The sequence below is a fragment of the Egretta garzetta genome, unplaced genomic scaffold (assembly GCF_000687185.1).
Source record: "Egretta garzetta isolate BGI_Z169 unplaced genomic scaffold, ASM68718v1 scaffold713, whole genome shotgun sequence".
Classification (NCBI taxonomy): Eukaryota; Metazoa; Chordata; class Aves; order Pelecaniformes; family Ardeidae; genus Egretta; species Egretta garzetta.
The window spans coordinates 1163376-1181384 of record NW_009259104.1 but is presented as its reverse complement, the minus strand read 5'-3'; the positions used below and the strand labels follow the sequence as shown (position 1 = coordinate 1181384).

The 18009-nt window shown below is 36.7% G+C and overlaps 1 protein-coding gene across 3 annotated transcripts in view; it reads left to right on the top strand.

The window, feature by feature from the left end:
• DPY19L1 (dpy-19 like C-mannosyltransferase 1) overlaps positions 1–16517 on the top strand; it is a 49654-nt gene extending 33137 nt beyond the window's left edge. For 2 of the 3 annotated variants that reach the window (XM_035890845.1, XM_035890847.1), the window contains 8 exons: positions 713–784; positions 2204–2253; positions 3384–3408; positions 4556–4675; positions 11049–11223; positions 12046–12145; positions 13554–13679; positions 14722–16517. In XM_035890845.1, coding sequence (XP_035746738.1) covers positions 713–784; positions 2204–2253; positions 3384–3408; positions 4556–4675; positions 11049–11223; positions 12046–12145; positions 13554–13679; positions 14722–14878 — 825 coding nt within the window. In that variant the 3' untranslated portion in view covers positions 14879–16517. Of the gene's footprint in view, positions 1–712; positions 785–2203; positions 2254–3383; positions 3409–4555; positions 4676–11048; positions 11224–11539; positions 11585–12045; positions 12146–13553; positions 13680–14721 lie in introns of those variants that run through there. The other variant, XM_035890846.1, reaches the window with a different exon arrangement.
• Positions 16518–18009: the final 1492 nt, after the last annotated feature.

Sequence of the window (18009 nt, the reverse complement as noted above, 5' to 3'; positions counted from 1 at the left end):
AGAGGGAACTTTTTTGTTTTATCTTAATTTATAGCTTAAAACATCCGAGAGCCATAACCTCCTACTGCCATCTTAAGTTCAAGCGCTTACTTGTGAAGTTAGAGACATTAGTGAACTTCAGCTAAATTTAACTGGGTTTATTGCTTCTAAATGAACTAAAAACAAAACAGTGTTTTCATTTTTTGGATCTAAGAAATGTGCTTGCTCAGGGATAAATGAAAGGCTACAGTTCTGCAAACTTAAGGCTTTATGTGGCTGTCAGTATCTGGTTTTGAGTATGTGGAAAATGTACTGAGAGCTGCAAGGGTCGTGTGTGGTGTATTTAGACTACAGAAGAGCATGGATGCTTCTCAGTGTGGCCTTCATTGACTTTTTTTTTAGTTCATCAGCATCTAAATATGCATTTAGAATGTTTATAGGTTACTCCACCCATAGTACTCAAATTCAGATTAAATACAACTCACTTTTTAGTCTTTGGGTGGCTTGTCAAAGAACCGGGAATAATTTACTAACGACCCTAGTATTATGATCTATAATGTGATTTCTTCATGGAGTTCAAGTTTGAGTTTCTTTAAGCTTGCTTTGTTCTTGTTGAAAGTTTAAATTTACATTTTACTTGAGGAAGAACTGCTTACATTGTTTTCTTTAAAATGACCATTGAAGTAATTATAGGTGAATGGAAAGCAATTAATGGCATTTATTTCCATTGTAGACTCCAGTAAGATACACAAAGACTCTGCTATTGCCAGTTGTTCTGGTGGTTTTTGGGGTAATCATCAAGAGGGTAAGTGATTGATTTAGTGAATCACCTTTACCTTGAATTTACTTTTTAGGTTTTTTTGAAGGGATCGCTATTTATTTTGAGATGGGAAGAAGTTAGTGTGGTGGGTTAACCTTGGCTGGCTGCTGGGTGCCTGCCAAGTTGCGCTCTCGTTCCCCATCCTCAGCAGGACAGGGAGAAAAAAAAGGAGTTGAAAAATCTCATGGGTCAAGATAAGGACAGGGAGATCATTCACGATTTACTGTCATGGGCAAACCAGACTTGAATTAGGGAAGATTAATTTACTGACAACTAAAAGTAGTGTAGGATTGTGAGAAACAAAAACAAAACTAAAACCACCTTCCCCTCATCCCCACCCCCTTCTTTCCAGGCTCAGTGGGTCCCTTGCACAGGCTGCAGTTCTTTAAGAACTGTTCCAGCATGGGCCGTTTCCACAGGGTATAGTCCTTCAGGGTCACAGCTCCTACCAGAAAACCTGCTCCTGTGTGGGTTACTTTCCATGAGCTGCAGTTCCTGCCAGGAGCTTGTTCCTGTGTGGGTTCTCCATGGGTTGCAGCTTCCTTCAGGGCATGTCCACCTGCTCTGGCATGGGGTCCTCCACAGGTTGCAGGGTGGATATTTGCTCCACCGTGGTCCTCCATGGGCTGCAGGGGGAAAACCTACATCACTGTGGTCTTCTATGCAAGCTTGCAGGGAAATCTCTGCTCTGGCACATGGAGCCTCCCCCTCCTTCACTGACTTTGGTGTCTGCAGGGCTGTCTCTCCCATTTTTCTCACTGCTCTCTTCAAGCTTCTGCACAGTGTCTTTTACCTTTACTTAAACATGTTATCAGCAGAGGCACCACCAGCGTCACTGATGTGCTCTGCTTCGGCCAGTGGTAGATCTGCTTTGGAGCTGGCTGGAACTGGCTCTGTCTGACATGGGGGCAGCCCCTGGTCTCTTCTCACAGATGCCACCCCTGCAGTCCCCCTGCTACCACAACCTTGCCACATAAACCCCATACAGTTAGATAAAACACAGGTTTCTGAAAATATTTGATTAAAATTCTGTATTCTCTTTACATAGATTTTTGCAAAGGTCCAGTCCTGAGTCAGTGGTAAAACTTGCTCTGATGTAAAATACCAAAAAATTTTCTGTCACTTAGCTGATGAATACTATAACTGGTTTTGTAAATTTGATTATGTATAATTTGTGTAAAAACAACTTACAGTTTACACAGGAACAGATGGGATAACTGCTAACTGCTTGGCTAATTAAACATCCTCAAAAAGAATTTTTAGCTAAAACATCGCATGTCTTTATCTTAACATTATCTCAAAATGAGATTACCCAGGTATAATTTAATTTAGCAAACACTGAAAATGCTTTAGAATGATTGTGAAAGTTTATTCATACTTTTTGTTGGTTCTTGTTTTCTTCAGGTAATTAAATATCTTATGTGGGCCTTTTCCCAGACAGGCCAATATGAAAGGTAAATATTGTCGTCTTTTTTTAATGTAAAACTGAATTTTCTGCTGGAAGTTTATTTGATTTTCTATACACTAAATAATTCAGAATTTTACATTATGTTGGTCCTTTTTGAAGGGTAAATTATGTATAGTTCGGTAACTGAATGGCTTGTGGTATTTTTATAGGATGTCTAAAACTATGTTTAGCCGCTGAACTTAGTTTTAGACATCTTAACCCTCTTACCCCCAAATTTTCTATTTAATGATTTTTTTTCTCTGCTCTGTTCCTAAACCAATATTTATTTATGTCCCTGTTTGCTTTTCTCTTATAAGAAGTAGTGAATAAAAATTCTTTCCTTCCCATTATTTTTTTTCCCAGGTTATGAAGATCCCTGAGTTTCATCTTTAGGAAGGGGTCCCAATCTTTAGGAAGGGATCCCAACTGTATTAATTTTATTTTCTAAATATCTGTGATACATGCTCTACCTGTCACAGCCATTTGGCATCACTTGTTGATGCTCTGCTCAAGAGCAGTCAATTTGTCCAATTGAATGTTGTCATTTACCTGACATATCTTTTTGCTTCCTGTTTTTTTTGGGTTTGGTTTCTTTTTTTTTTTTTTTCCAATTTGTCACCAATCATTTCAGTGATCTCTATCTCAGACCCATGGTCTCATGTCCATTATCGAAATTTCAACAGATGTGATCAGGATTCAGCATCCTGTCTTCACAGATGTTTTTGGAGAGCAACAAGTACATATGATTTTGAGTCTTTTCGCATTAATATTTTCTTCTGAGAATCCAAACCCAATCTGTGTAGTACCTGAGTAAATGACTGACCAGTGCTCTGCCTCTTTTATGTTACTGAAGTTTCATTCTCTAAATAAGCTGTTCTATATATGAAATAATTCATGGCAGTAATTAAAAAAAAAAGCTAAAATTAATTTTCAGATTTCCAAATAGAAACAGTGTTTGAGGAGGATGGTTACTGATTTGCAATATATTTCAAAGCTTGTTATAGAGGGGAAAAAATACGCTGACTCGTGATTACTGAATTAGTTCAGTTGTCTAGAGCCACTATAAAAGACTTAAAAGTAAAACCAGTGCTTCTGTAGTATATAAACAAATAATGTGATTTTCTGTTTTTTATTCAGAGAGGAACGTTTTAACCATGGTGAGGTAAGATTATTTTTCTGCACAATTTTATTCGTATGTTAATGTGAATACTCAATATTGAAATACAGGTTGCAATGGTCTGATCTTGATATGTGGTTTATTTGAAGGTAAGTATTTGCATCTTCTATTCCCTTGTCTTAAATTGGGTCCAGTACATCACCAGAATAACTCTGGAATGTTAAACAAAAAAATATACTAGCTAATGGCCGGGTAGCAATGCAAGCGAGGAGTCTTTTAGGCTTTTGCTGTAGCAGTACAGAAAGACACTGAAATTATGCTGGACCTTCAATTTTCCCCATACAGACTGTGAAGGAGATTGGTTCCTTTACTGGGGCTTCACGTGACAGATAATGTTAAAATTCTGATTTGAAATGTGCCATAATTAAAATAATTCTACATGCAGTTCTTTTAATATAATTATGCCAAAAATATAATTGAATGGCAGCTTTCTTATGTGGTTTCTTTACTTGCAATTAAGTCAGCAAGGACAGTGCAAAACTTTCTTAACAGTGGTGTATTTGTGGTTTGTGCTATGAGAGAAATCTCATGCCATTCAAAATATAATAATCAATCAGTTAGATAAAAGCACTGATTGCAAAAATGCCTGTATAATTTACCACAGCACTTCCAAAAATAACACAGATTCAATATTAGGAGTGGTGAGTGGTATCTCTGCTTTTTAACCTTTTTTGGGAATACTAAAGCAAGCTGCCTATGGTTGTGTGAGTATCAAGGATGATTTTATTTGCTTCTTTCATTTCATACTTAGTTTTTTTAGGTATTAAATAGCACGGTTTCATCACTTCTGTAAAGAGGTTATACAAGAAATTCTACATATGTTATTGCCTGTTTGTTTCATGTTCTTTTGCCTAGCTAGCCATTTCTCCAGTTCCTTTTGGTTTTATTGTTAATGTTTATCCTTCCTGTTGTCCCATACTTTAGCATATTACATATCTTTATAAAAACAATAACAGAAATTCCTTATCGCTGTCTGAAATGTGAAGATCTTTGACTTCGACTCTCTTTCAGACAAGCTCTTACTTTAAGCTGTGCTGAAAATGAAGTTGTATGTTTAAGACACAAATGAAAAGTAAGCAAATACACTTTTGAATGGGGTTTTCTTTTTTTTTTTTTTTTTTTTTTTTTGCAGCTGGTATACCATGCATTGCAGCTCTTGGCATACAGTGTCCTAGCGATTCTAATAATGAGGCTAAAACTATTCTTGACACCACATCTATGTGTTATGGCTTCCTTGGTGTGTTCAAAACAGGTAAGGTCTTTTTAATCCTGTAGCTATCTCAGTACTTAGAGTATTACCCGGATATTTTTCCTAAAGCAGATTTTTGTGTAACTGCTGAATCTGAGTGTACCAGTTAAAAATAAACCAGATTATATTGCCTATGGAAAAATATGGTTACTGAAGTTCCGTTCTCCCCTATCCCCAAATAAAGTAAATGTCTTGTTTTATCTGACTTGTCCAGTTGCATTATTATACAAGTTAATATGCTGTGTATTGTGCTTGAGACTAGAGAGACATGCACTGGATTTTACTGGATTTACACACTTTTATGCCATTGCAAGTTTTTTATTGACTATTAATTTTATTCAAACAGTGTTTGACTTTGTTTACACTGTGTTTTCACAGCTCTTTAGAGTGTATTGTCTTGCATGGTTTTTGTGTATTAATTCTTTCCAGAAGTACAGTTTTGAAGTCTTGCATGTTGAAAACATTTCAGCCTTGAAAATCAAATGCCAGTCATATGCCGAACTTGGATTTAATTTTTCTACCTTGAAATCATCAATAACACAAAATGTTACTAGATTTTCTCCAGATATAAAAGACCTTAGTATTGGCTTTCCATTTTTCAGTATCTGTGTTTTTGAGAAATTAATTTGATTGAATCTGCATCTAAGTAGCTGTTTTAGAAGCTTTACAGTTGCAGCAAAAGTAGGGTAAGCAGTCCTTTGTCTGGGAAGCAAACAGGGAGGTAGATTGAAAACTGGCTGAATGACTGGGCCTAGAGAAGGGTGGTCAGTGGTACAAAATCTGGTTGAAGGCAGTAACTAGCAATGTACCCTAGGGGTCAATGCTGGGTTCAACCCTATTCAATGTCTTTGTTAATGGTCTGGGTGATGGGACAGAGTGTACCCTCAGCAAGTTTGCTGATGGAACAAAACTGGGAGGAGTGGCTGGCGCACCAGATGGGTGTGCTGCCATGCAGAGGGACCTCAGCAGGCTGGAGAAATGGGCTGACAGGAACTCAGGCAGTTCAACAAGGGGAAGTGCCAAAGTCTTGCACCTGAGGAATAACAACCCCAGGCACCAGTACATGGGTGGGGTCTGACCAGCTGGAAAGCTGCTTTGCAGAAAGGGACCTGAGGTTCTGGTGGACACAGAGTTGAACATAAGCCAGCAACGTACCCTTGCTGCAAAGAAGGCCAACGGTATCCTGGGCTGCGTTAGGAGGAGTGTTGCCAGCAGGTTGAGGGAGACGATCGTTCCCCTCTGTTCAGCACTGGTGAGGCCACACCTGGAGTGCTGGGTCCAGCTCTGGGCTTCCCAGTACAAGAGAGATGTGGACATACTGGAGACAGTCCAGCAAAGGGCCACGAGGGTGATTTAAGGGGCTGAAGCATCTCTCCTGTGAGGAAAGGCTGAGAGAGCTGGAACTGTTCAGTCTGGAGAAGAGAAGGCTCAGGGGAATCTTACTGATGTGTACGAATACTTGAAGGGAGGATATAAAGAGGACCGAGGCAGCCTCTTTTCAGTGGTGCCCAATGACATGACAGGAGGTGATGGGCACACACAGAAACACAGGAGGCTTCCTCTAAACATCAGGAAACATTTTTTTACTGTGAGGGTGACCAAGTGCTGGCACAGGCTGCCCAGGGAGGTTGTGGAGTCTCCATCCTTGGAGATATTCAGAAGCCGTCTGGGCACAGTCCTGGTTAACTGGCTCTAGGTGGCCCTGCCTGAGCAGGGGGGCTGGACCAGATGACCTCCAGAGGTCCCTGCCAGCCTCAACCATGCTGTGTTGTAGAAACTAGAAGGGCGTTACTTACATCAGACAAAGTAAGTATCCCATATTAAGAGAGTGAAAGATTATGGTTAATAGTGAGCTGGGCTTACTAACAAGAAAACAAATTGGGAAGATGAGATGGGGAACTCGTAAAAAATGTCTATATGGAGAAGGTCATCATGAGGATGAGTGGGAGAAAGAATCCAGTGCTAAGAACTGTTGTGGACATCATACAGTAGAAGGAAAAGAGAAAAATCTTTGACAGAGTGGGAAAACTAGCATCAGCTGGTGAAGAAAATTAGGGTTTTAATAAGAAACCCGAGTCATTAAGTTTGCTGTTCTTGAAAATTGAAAAAATACAAGAATAACATTACAAAGTTCAGTACTCAAAATCTGGAGTGCCAGAACTGACAGTGTTTTTCTGGCTGCCTTGTGCATATGCAGTATGATACAGACCACAATGCCTGATACACGTTATTTTTCCCCATAATATCTGTGATGGTAGCCTGTGCTAAAGATGAATTAGGGTTGTATGGTGAAAGCAGTTATTGGCTGTGGAACATCTGACACCTGTGTCATACAATCAGAAGGTGAATAAATGAGACAGAATTACGCAAAGAGGAGAAAGTCGTCCCATAATAAGGCAGCTGATTTCCCAGAAAACTGGATTGCTTCCCTGAACGTTCTTTCAAGGAAGGACAGTTCTTGATAATGCCAGACAGGCTACACAATATTGGTCTGCTTAAATGTTGTGCTCATCACTTTTTTGATGCCTGTTGTGTGAAAAGTGCTGAAGGTAAAAGTGCTGAATGTTTGCCAACATCAAATGAATCTGTACGGTGAACGTACAAAATGCTAAAAACACATCAAAAACTCTTTAAAAAAGTAACTTTATTTAGCCACCTTGTAACTGAATATTGGGACTTAAGAGAAATTTGCTTTTCCTCTACACTCTTGCTATTCTGTAAGGTTTATAGGTGTGCTTATGGGATTTCCCAGCTCTTTGTTAGTTGTTCTGGAAGTATTGGTGTCCCCTTAGGTGGTCTGGTTGTTTAAGTAATAGCAGTTACACTGTGGTTGAATTTTTCTAAATGAACTCTCAGGAGGTATTTCTGAGTAATTTGAAATGAAGTTGCTTTTCAAAAGACGGAAAAGCAAAAAGAAAAAAGGCTGTTTTCTTCCAACATACAATTTCTAGATAACAATTACAATATAAATTCATTCTGTCCAAAGTTAATTTGTTCTTAATTATTTTTTTAACTATGTATTCCTAGAAGAAAGTTGATGGGCTTTTATGCCCTGTCATTATTGAAAAAAAAGTGCAGGATTTTCTAATGAAGTTTAGAACTAAAAATATTTCTATGTTTTGTGCCACAGGAAAAGGCCTCTCAGCCTTCTGAGAATTGACAACCAATAAAATCTGAACTGCTTTTTTTTTGCTGTATGGAGAGAAATAATCTCTGAAAGATAGGAAAAAGTACCTTGCAACTGGTAATGACTGAAAGATGAGCTGCTAGGAATGTTTTCTATTAATCTGTAACCTCATTTGGGTTTTTTTTTCCATAAAGTAAGTTAGCTGCTACATGGCAAGTTAGTAAAAGTTATCAGCTGGTGATCTTATTTCTATTTTTTTAAAGCACCTTAGCAATGGTGCTACAGTAATGCATCCCAGATCATTGTAGGTTTTGTTTTGGTACTGCAACTAAGGTCATCAGGCTAGTTAATGAAAACTGGTGCTTTTGGTAATAGTTGCATTTTGGATCTTAGAGGATGCCACATGTTATCATTGTGTAAATACTGGAAGAAGAACAGGTTCGGAGTATTTTATCAATATTTTATTTTCTTCTGCTTGCAACTGCATTTTGGCCCTTTGATTGTTCTGTTGTTTCCTATGGTTGTAGAGTGAGAGCAAGCTTCTCTGGAAGCTACAAATGCAGGTGAAAACCTATTCTGGGAACTGCCCCTGTTGGACCAGATGGCTCAGGTCCAGTGACTTTTTTTTTTTTTGTCCTGCTTTGCAGCATCATGGATGCATAGTTGGCTTGAAAGAAATAGGTCTTGAATACTCGGGGAGGTAAGGCTTTAGATTACTGCAGTTTAGACAGTTGTTCTGTGCAGAAGCTGCCCCATATACCAAGGTGTGTGACTATCCTGGCCCTGGCTTGGGCCTTAGGAGAAGTACGTACCTGTGTTAAAGAGTACCCAACTTCAGGTGAACAACATAAGTAAAAAATAAAAAATATTTCCCTTGTCTTGCTATCAGCAAAGGTTCTTTCACCTGTTTGGCATGTTCCCTAGGTTGGTGCTGATTGATACCTGTAAAAGACAAGCCAGATTCTTTCTGGTGTGACTGATGTACGCTTGCTTTAGTGGGGAGCTGCTGGTAATCTTCCAGGTAATACCTGCCTGGCTTCAGCCTGAGAGAGAAGAACTGGCCTGTAAGGCTGCTGAGCTGCAATCGGTCAGACCACTTCTAAGGCAGCTCTGACTTAAGCAAGCAAAGGGATAAGAAAACTCCTTATTTTTTTGTAGCGTCAGGAAAATATCAAGTGGGTTTTAGTGAGCTTTTCCTGTACTTCTGCTCAGCGGCCAGTAGGACTAGTTTGAGGTTTAAAAAATCTGACCGTAGGTGCAATATTGATTCAGAAAAATTGCTGTGAGGAAGATGAGCAGGGGAAAATGGGACTTGTGACCAAATGATTGATTAACACCTGGTACACTTACCATTATGTAAAGTTTTAGGTGTTTGCATAAAGGTTAAGTTGATGAGCAGCAACTCGTCTTTACAGATGCAAGAAAAATTTAAGCAAATTTAGCATATGTAATTACCATAATTGAGGTCAGCACTATCCTTTCTTCTAGCAGACCATGAAAGTTTACCTGCAGTGGTACGTTGGTATAATTAATTTATTTTCAGGCTATAGATAGATAACATGTTAATCAGCTGCCTTTCAAAATATGTCCTTTTATTAGTGAGCAGTCAGCCTGAGGTGGACGTTTGTAACACAAACCAAAACCGAACAAACAGGCAAAAGACGTACTAGCGTTATTCTGCACATGAAAAAAGAATTTTGTATGTTATGTTCTTTCAGCCTATAGTGTGAATCTCTGAACTTGCCATTACCTCAGTGTTGCAGCTTGTGGCACCTGATGGACAGTAAAAACGATAACTGTTTACATCCACACATTTCCTCTTTCTGGTAGAAGGAATTAGCTATCCTGAGTGGAAATTCTGAAAGCAAAGAAAGATAGCTGGAGAAAGACTTAACATATTCATTTAACAAAACCAAATAAAACCCCTTGAATTGGTATTTAAACTACATTAGGAACAGCATCCTGTAAAAGAAATGCTTCTTTTGCATTGCATATATGTTTGACCATTCTGGGCTCTTTATCTAAACAAAATAGTGGTAAATTTAGATACTTTGAATGATAATGAGGTTTTATAAAAGCATTATAAGAATGTAATTTTCCTTGATTTGAAAAGCCATGGAATTCAGTAAAGAATTCCAAAGTTCTAAGGTGTTCTTGAAGTGAGATTTTTGTGACGGTTGGTAAAAAGGAGGTTTGCTCACATAAAGCAGTGTACAAATGAATTTTTCCCTTCATCCTTCCAGACCTACACAGTGGTCAGGCATATCTGGTATATTAAGTTTCTCTGGAATAGTGTTGCTGTTCTCGCTAGAGTGTTTAGCAAGTCTTTGAGGATGAGAGTAGAGGGCACTGCATTTTTGGAGAGGTGGCTTGGGAGTTTTAATAACCCGAAGTCATTTATGGTTAGTTTATAACAAAGATAATATATACTACCTAATTGATGTAGTCAGCCTAGTGGGAGATTTTGCTGTGAAACTTTTATTATTTCATGCTTTAATTTAAAAAATGGATAAAGGTACTCTGAATGAAATGTATGTATTTAGTGCAGGTTTGATATTTTTGGAAAGGGAAGCCTTATTTACAATTAACAATAGCTTAAAGAAAAAAAAGTAATTCATACTTTGTCTTATTGAAGGGTTAGGGCAGATATGGGTAAGATAAAGTGGGTTTGCTCAAACTAAACTTGAACATAGCAAATTTGGTGGTACTTTGTTCATAACTACCCATTTCACATATTTATGTGTATTTACTTAGAGCCTCCAGCAAAGAATTTTTAGGAAAAAAAGCAAGTGCCATCTTTTTCAGTTCAAGAAAGGGAAGAGTAAGGTATAAAACAACATTAACTTTATATATCCCCAAAGTCTACGTTTCTGACGTTTTCAGAAGTTTGCAGTACAATCTCTAATCCATACGCTACAGCTAGAAACCCTTGAGGTAAACAGATAAAATACTGGAAAAGTGCACCTAGCATTATTGAATCATCATAATTGCAGAATTTGACATTTGAACTATGACTTTAAAAGCTGCACTGATGTCAACTTTTTTTGGTAGAATTACAAATATAGTGCCATACATTCAGAAAACATGAATACTTCTTATGAGGTCTCACTGCAGTTTAGTGGAGAAGCAGTAACAGAGATGATTTCATATTGTAGTATATGTTAGATTCCTTTTATAGAAACAAAAATGAATTGTGCTGCATACAACATTACAGGATTGTCTAGAAATGAATTGATTCTTGTATTTCAGTTGTTTGGATGGCTCTTCTGTAAAATCCAGCCCAAAACATTGGTCTTTGCTATTTTAGCATTGATGGCAATAGAGGGATCAGCAAACCTTCAAACTCAGTGGAACATCATGGGAGAATTTAGCAATTTGCCACAGGAGGAACTTTTAGAATGGATTAAAGTCAATACCAGACAAGGTAAGCTATTTAATGATGTATGGTGTTCCTCATTTGCTGTGAGATGTAACTACAGAACTTGGTATGAATGACTGCAGAAGTATTGCTGCTGTCTGTGGCTTTGCCACAGGACTGTCCTACAGCCATGGTTTAGTCACATATATTTGTCCATGTAGAAGCTCTCAAATGAAAAGAATGCCAAAAGCTTGCTTTGTTAGACTCTAGGCTACCAGTCTGGAGGTTCTAGCCACTGGTGTGGTACTTCTACAACAAAAGGGTTTTTGTAAAGTTCAATTAAAACAGGTTGTTGCTTACATGACCCTGTTCCTGTATGTAGGTCCGTGATCATCATTTTGCTAGAAGAGAATTCAGAGTGGATGTGTTGTGCTTGCTCCTGTCCTTTTATTAAAGTGAGTAGAAGTGTCAGAAAACTAGCTGGAAAGAAAGTAGTTACCTTTTAGCAGGAAAATACTTCGAAGCTGAAGTAGACTGAGATTTTATTGCTCGTTTAACACTGGTGTAAGAAGTGACAAACAAGGTGTTGTCATAATGAATAAGTTATTCTACCTTTTCAAGAAAAAGATGATGTATTAGATGTCCCTTCTTAGATGTTTAGTTATCTAATGACTTATATTGTGTTCAAGGTTTTAAACAAAACCCATAAAGTATGATTTTGTGCATCTCCTGTTGGTGCAATGTTTAGGCCTTTTCAAAAAAGAGTACCTTCCCCTCTTCACACCTTATGTTTTTCTACAGGATTACTGTTGAGATATTTGAAGATTGCTTCACCGCTTTTACTGCTTGATTCTTTATTTCAAATATGCCTTTTATTCTGTATTTCAGATGCAGTTTTTGCAGGAGCAATGCCTACAATGGCAAGTGTTAAATTGTCTACACTTCGTCCTATTGTAAATCATCCTCACTATGAAGATGCAGGATTAAGGTAAACTTCAAAGTTGAGGATTTATTTTTATTTACTATTAATTCTCTTCATGTTGGTAATATATGGTAGTAGTGGCATCACCTTATGTTGCAAAATTTGTTAAAATCCCATAGAACATGATTTGTTATTTTAGTCAGATTGAAAACATATGCAGTGTTTCTTCAGGATTTGTGTTCATCAGAAAGGATATACAGTAGGATAGCTATGGCTTCGAACTTACATACAAAAAAACTAGAATATAATTATGGAATTGGAATTAACATGTACTGTTACATCCTTTCTTCATTCTAGTAATTCCTGACACTGTAGACAGACTTGATTTTTTTTTTTTTTTTCCCCTCCTCCTCGGGATAGCCAGTTTAGTTATTCCTATTAGCTTTCTGTTATTGGCTGTCATTTTTTTCATTATAACGTATCTAATTATTGAAATAGAGTAGCTGAAACTGAAATTTTGTAATGGAATCACTGAATTCTGTACTTTGTTATTTTTAAAATCAGGATATATTTCTAAATTGAAGTTTATTTATCTGATAAAGTAATGAATTATTTTTTTTTTAGTATTGCAGCATAATTTTTTGGTAATTTGGTAAAACTGGTTAAAAAAAACACAGGAAGAAAACAAGAAGAAAGAGAGGGGTAAAGGAGAAAAGGAGATTGATTTTACAGGCCTTGTATGTCCTTAGTTTTGTGTCTGGCATTAACTGGCTTTAACTTTTGGTCATCCCTGCATTGGTCAGGCAGGTGGACTAAATGATTGTTGTAGGTCTGTTCCATCTGAGATGCTTTATTCTATTTGAACTACAAAAACAGAGGACAGGGCATGTTTGAGGAAAATAAGCTAGAGATGATACAGTGGCAGAAAATGAACAGGGGTTAACAACGTCACACTTGCACAATCAAAGGAGGATATTACTGGGTTATATAAACAGGGTTGTGATTTACAAGTGTTGATTTTGCTCGATTCAGCATAGGCAGGCATCAGGTCTTGCGTCTGCATTTAAAAAAGTCCAAACAAGGGCACTGAGTATGACCTTTTGTGGAGAGACTGGGCAGATGACTACTTCTGATCACCTCCAGTCCAAGCAAGGTCATTTCTAGCCTTTAACATGTGGTGAATGCGTTGCTTTGACATCTTTGCATTTTCTATTTACAGTAACCATGGATCTTGTTACTAAGTTGTCTTCTACAGAAAAATGAGGGCTGTATGTGATTTTCCCCCCCCGCCCCCTCCTTGGAATCACTATATTTGTGAAGAAATAATCACATTAAAGCAAATGTCACTATCAATTTAAACTTTGTTTTAGCCTAGTTGTCTTGAGAAATAAAAAGCCTGCCTGTCCAGTCTAAAGTTAAATCTTACATTTTCATGCGATGTTGCTAGCTAACTTCTGTATTTCTCTTTTTGAAGGGCCAGAACTAAAGTAGTATATTCCATGTACAGTCGAAAACCTGCGAAAGAAGTAAAAAGAGAATTGATAAAACTAGGTGTGAATTACTACATTCTGGAAGAGTCATTGTGTGTAAGCAGAAAAAAGTGAGTAATCTCTCTGTTTCTCACAATAATGATATGCTGCTCAAATATGTAGTCTAAGATTCATACCAAGTTTTGAAGCGTTGAGCTCCGCTTTATTAAAAGTGTCCAAAATACGTTTTTGTCCAGCGTTTCCAGTTATTAATAAATATAATTAACTCTACCTGCATGAGCAACATTGTGGTCTTCCTGTACACCTGAAGAGCTGTTGTATGTATTTTTTAAACATCACTGTGAAATACTGAAGAGATTCATGAAGGAAAAAAGTCATTATTCTGTGATGGCAAGAATGGATGTGTGTGTGTAATGAAAGCCCAGTATGGATAAAAGGTGCAGAGTAAAAGGTAGTTTGAGCACCAAATTATTAAGACCATTGCTGGTCACTGTAAATTTTGTCACATTTAAGCTGCCCTTAATAAAAAAGCTATACTTTTTCTTTTCAATTTCTCTTTTTGGCCTTTAGGACATGATTTGTTTGGATTTTTTATTTTATTTTTCTCTGCATTTAGAATAACATGAAATTAATCTGTTCTATTTCTTTGCAATTATATTTGACAAATTAGGAAATTCTCAGTAATTCTAACTTTACAGATAACTGTACAGGGAATCGATGTTTGGTTATGTGCCTTAATAAAAAAAGCAAGGAGTTACTACTATTTTTTTTTAAAGGTGCTCTATTTCCTGAATTTCTTTTAAAAATATTAGGAGTGTGAACATCACCCTCCATTTTATAAGAAGTTTTAAGAGTCCCTGGTAATGTGTATTGTATAATTTGAATTGTTTTATATACTTCTTCCTGCAAATTAATTCATATTAATTATGTAACCACAAAACCAGACAAATTTTACACATTCTCAACATTTTTTTTTAAATTAGTACTGTATCATCTGATAAGAATTTCTAGTATAAAGACAAACTTAAAAAAAATATAGATGGTGCAATCAAGTATTCATAGGGGGGATTTATAAAACAGAGTCCAGCAAACTGTATGGTTTTTTTTGATGGTATTTCTTCATTTCTCTTTTTGTATTCATATGTTTTCTAGGCCTGGTTGCAGTATGCCTGAAATTTGGGATGTCGAAGATCCTGCTAATATTGGCAGAATTCCTTTATGTACCCTTATGAGCAAGGATTCCAGGCCGTATTTCATCACAGTATTTGAAAACAGCAATTACAGAGTCTTGAAGATTCCAAAGGAATAACATTTCAATGCAAAGAACCATCAGTCTTTCAACTTTTTAAACTAGTAACTATAAGAGTTCTAAATCAGAAATACCTTTTTTACTAGACTTAAAATGGAAAAATGTGTATTTTATTTTTTACCATTTTAAGTGAATTCTGATTATAGAAATATCTTAAACCTAACAGTTTGGATTTCTATTTCAGGGTCAGTCCCTTGAGATTTGCTATGCAAATGATTATATGTTTGCACATTTTATTTAACACTGATCCAAAAAGAGTTAAAAGTAGTTGTGGAAAGTAACTCCATTCTCAAAACCAATGATATTGTGAAATGGGACTGTCAGAATGTCTTAGCAAAGCAAACTTGTTTAAAGTTTTGGTGCTAGCAGCTAGGAACAAAGGAATGGTGCTATAGCATCTGGCATCACATTTCTCATGTCGCTTTCATTACCCATCTCCCTTCTCGACAAGGTGATCCTAGAAAGTCTCTTAAAAGTCATGTAGTTTCCCTATTCACAACAGAGAAATGTATTTTTTTCTTTGAGAGGATTAGGAACATTCATAATTTTGGATCTCTTAACATGCTTTTAAGCTTGCTTTTGAAATGGAAAAGTTTGTAGGCAGACTTGAAACTTCATTATTTAGGTGCATGTTCTTGGAATCTTACTGATATTAAAAAAGACGACTAATAAGGGTAATATTTGCAGTGAGCAATAGTTTAGCTTCTCAGTGTCCAAGGATTTTTAGCATCCTTATGCATTCAGAATAAACTGGCATAATACACATGAAATTTTTAAGGGAAAATGCTTTATTCAGGAAAAATCTGTCATAGCCTTAGAAAGATACTAAAATAAATCCTTCACTGCCTTAACTAGACCTTCAGCGCCTAACCCGATAAGGAATTTATTTTCAAAATTTATGCTGTATTTTCTTTCCCCATGTATTAGATCCTGCTTGGATTTTATTATCAGCATTAAAGAAAAATGAAATTTAACCCAGTTGTGATATGGGTGTAGTCAGTTTTGTGGGTATAATTGCTCCAAAAATATTAGTCATCTCTGTGTCACACCAACATTATCAGTTATAAAGAATTTAGAGAATTTGTTTTCCAAGATACCCAGCGCAAGGACACCCTTTAGTCGTTTAACTGACTGGATAGATTTTTTTTTGTGTGTGTGTGTGTTTATTGCCATTGGGAAGTATCACAGTTAATTGTGATTCTGCAGTATAAGACTTCTAAAGTCTAATGTTTCTCTGAATATCACTCATGTTTTGGTTTTGTTTTGGCTTTTTTTTTTTTTGTTCCAGACATCAGTCTATTGATATGACTGGTCTTTTTAGCCCTAATAGCATCTAGCAATATTAGATGCTGTAGGAATAGCATCCGTCACACCTACAACAGTATGAATTAAATGGAAATCTATGATAAAGTAGTAGTGTAACAACTGATCAGTATTCTAAGACTTATTATTTTTTTAAAATCTGTTTTATTGAGAGGGTGAGGGAGAATGGCTGAAAATGCATTAGCTTTTTAACTTTTACAGAATAGATTTTGGAAAAAATTTCTATAAGGAAACTATCACAAAAAGGGCTTTTGGGAAGTCACTTTTTAAAATGTTAATTGAATTCAAGGAAGCAGGAAAAAAATCTTTATATAAACATTGTGACTATTGTTACAGCACAAAAAGGTACTGTATTTTTATGAAGTTTATGCCAACTGTTGACATGTACTTATGTGGCTAAATAAAAAAGAAAAAGATGGAAATTGTTCTCACGTTTCTGATGGATGTTGCATTTCTGCTCTTCGTCTGTTAAACTGAAGTTTAGTACGGTTGCCACAGCAGATACGATTGAAGCTGAACCCTCAGCTAAACAGTGCCAGGAAGTGCTTCGGATAATTAAACCAAACTCGCACACGTCTTTCCAGCCTCCTTTTTATTTGGAATAGCAGTGCAGGAATATGTGAAAAGACAGTGAGAAAATATCAAATACCCATTTACACGCGGAGTGAACTTGGAAGGTAGTTCAAAATTACTCTCTTTTTGTTCTAAGTCTCTCAACTCTCAGGTAATCAAGAGGGAAGCCCAAATACGGGTAGAAGGAAGAAGCATTTGAAAGTTAAGGCTTAAAGATGGGCCTCAGTAAAACTGTCCTCCGTATGATGAGGAGGCTGTTGTTACTGAGTGCATGGCTGGTTTGTAAAAAGTTGCAAACTTTCACCTTAAGTTGAGGAATATGATACTGTCCCTCTCTTCGAACTGGTCTTAGGCCCAAATGAATACTGTCATCTAATGTTAAGATGATAAAATCTAGTAATGGAAAAATATGATGTAAAAAATGCAATGTATGATTGTGGGGAAGAAACATGGGAATTCCTGAATTGGGTGTATCATGTTAGGAATTTCTTGTCATATCAGTAATTTGCTCTCAATTTCAAATTAAATCATTTGGTTTTAAATAATGCAACATTTTACACGTAGGAGCACCATGTTAATGTCATGCTTATCACTGCAACTTGAACAAGAGAACGGAAGCTTGAGATTTCTTAGCTCTTGCTGAAGTTGTCTTTCCCTTTGAAAGATCCTAATCAATAAATCTGGAACTTGAGCGTTCATTTTTAAATATGCACTGGCCTTGATCTGATTTAGGCACAGGGCTGGAATACTTCAGTACCTGAAAAGAGTTTCTGTTCCTTTCTAGTACTATTGGATCATATAGATTTATCTGTTGGTATCTGAAATAGGGCTAGTTTTGAATGCAGTGAATCTCTTCATTAAGAAGGGCCCAATTACAATTCGGTATCAAATTTTTGATAACTGTGCAATGTGTAATATTTAGTATAGAGACCAAATAAGGCATCTTTGTGAAACAAAGACGCTGAGTGCTATTCAGTACAGCCTTGCACTCTGTCATCCTCATGTACCATCTAAAAAAATGGCTTTGCTTCTGCCTTTTTTTTTTTTTTTGTAATTCAGCTTAAACAGTGAAACTAAATCACTTGGTATCTCTTGGATTTTTCTGATTAAGATACAGAGTCCTATAACCAAGGACTAACTGTAAGAGAAGTGAGGAAAACTCCTTCAGCAAAAGCAAATATGTAGGGGGAAAAAAGTATAAACACAGCACTGCAGCACTGTCAGAAATCAGCATT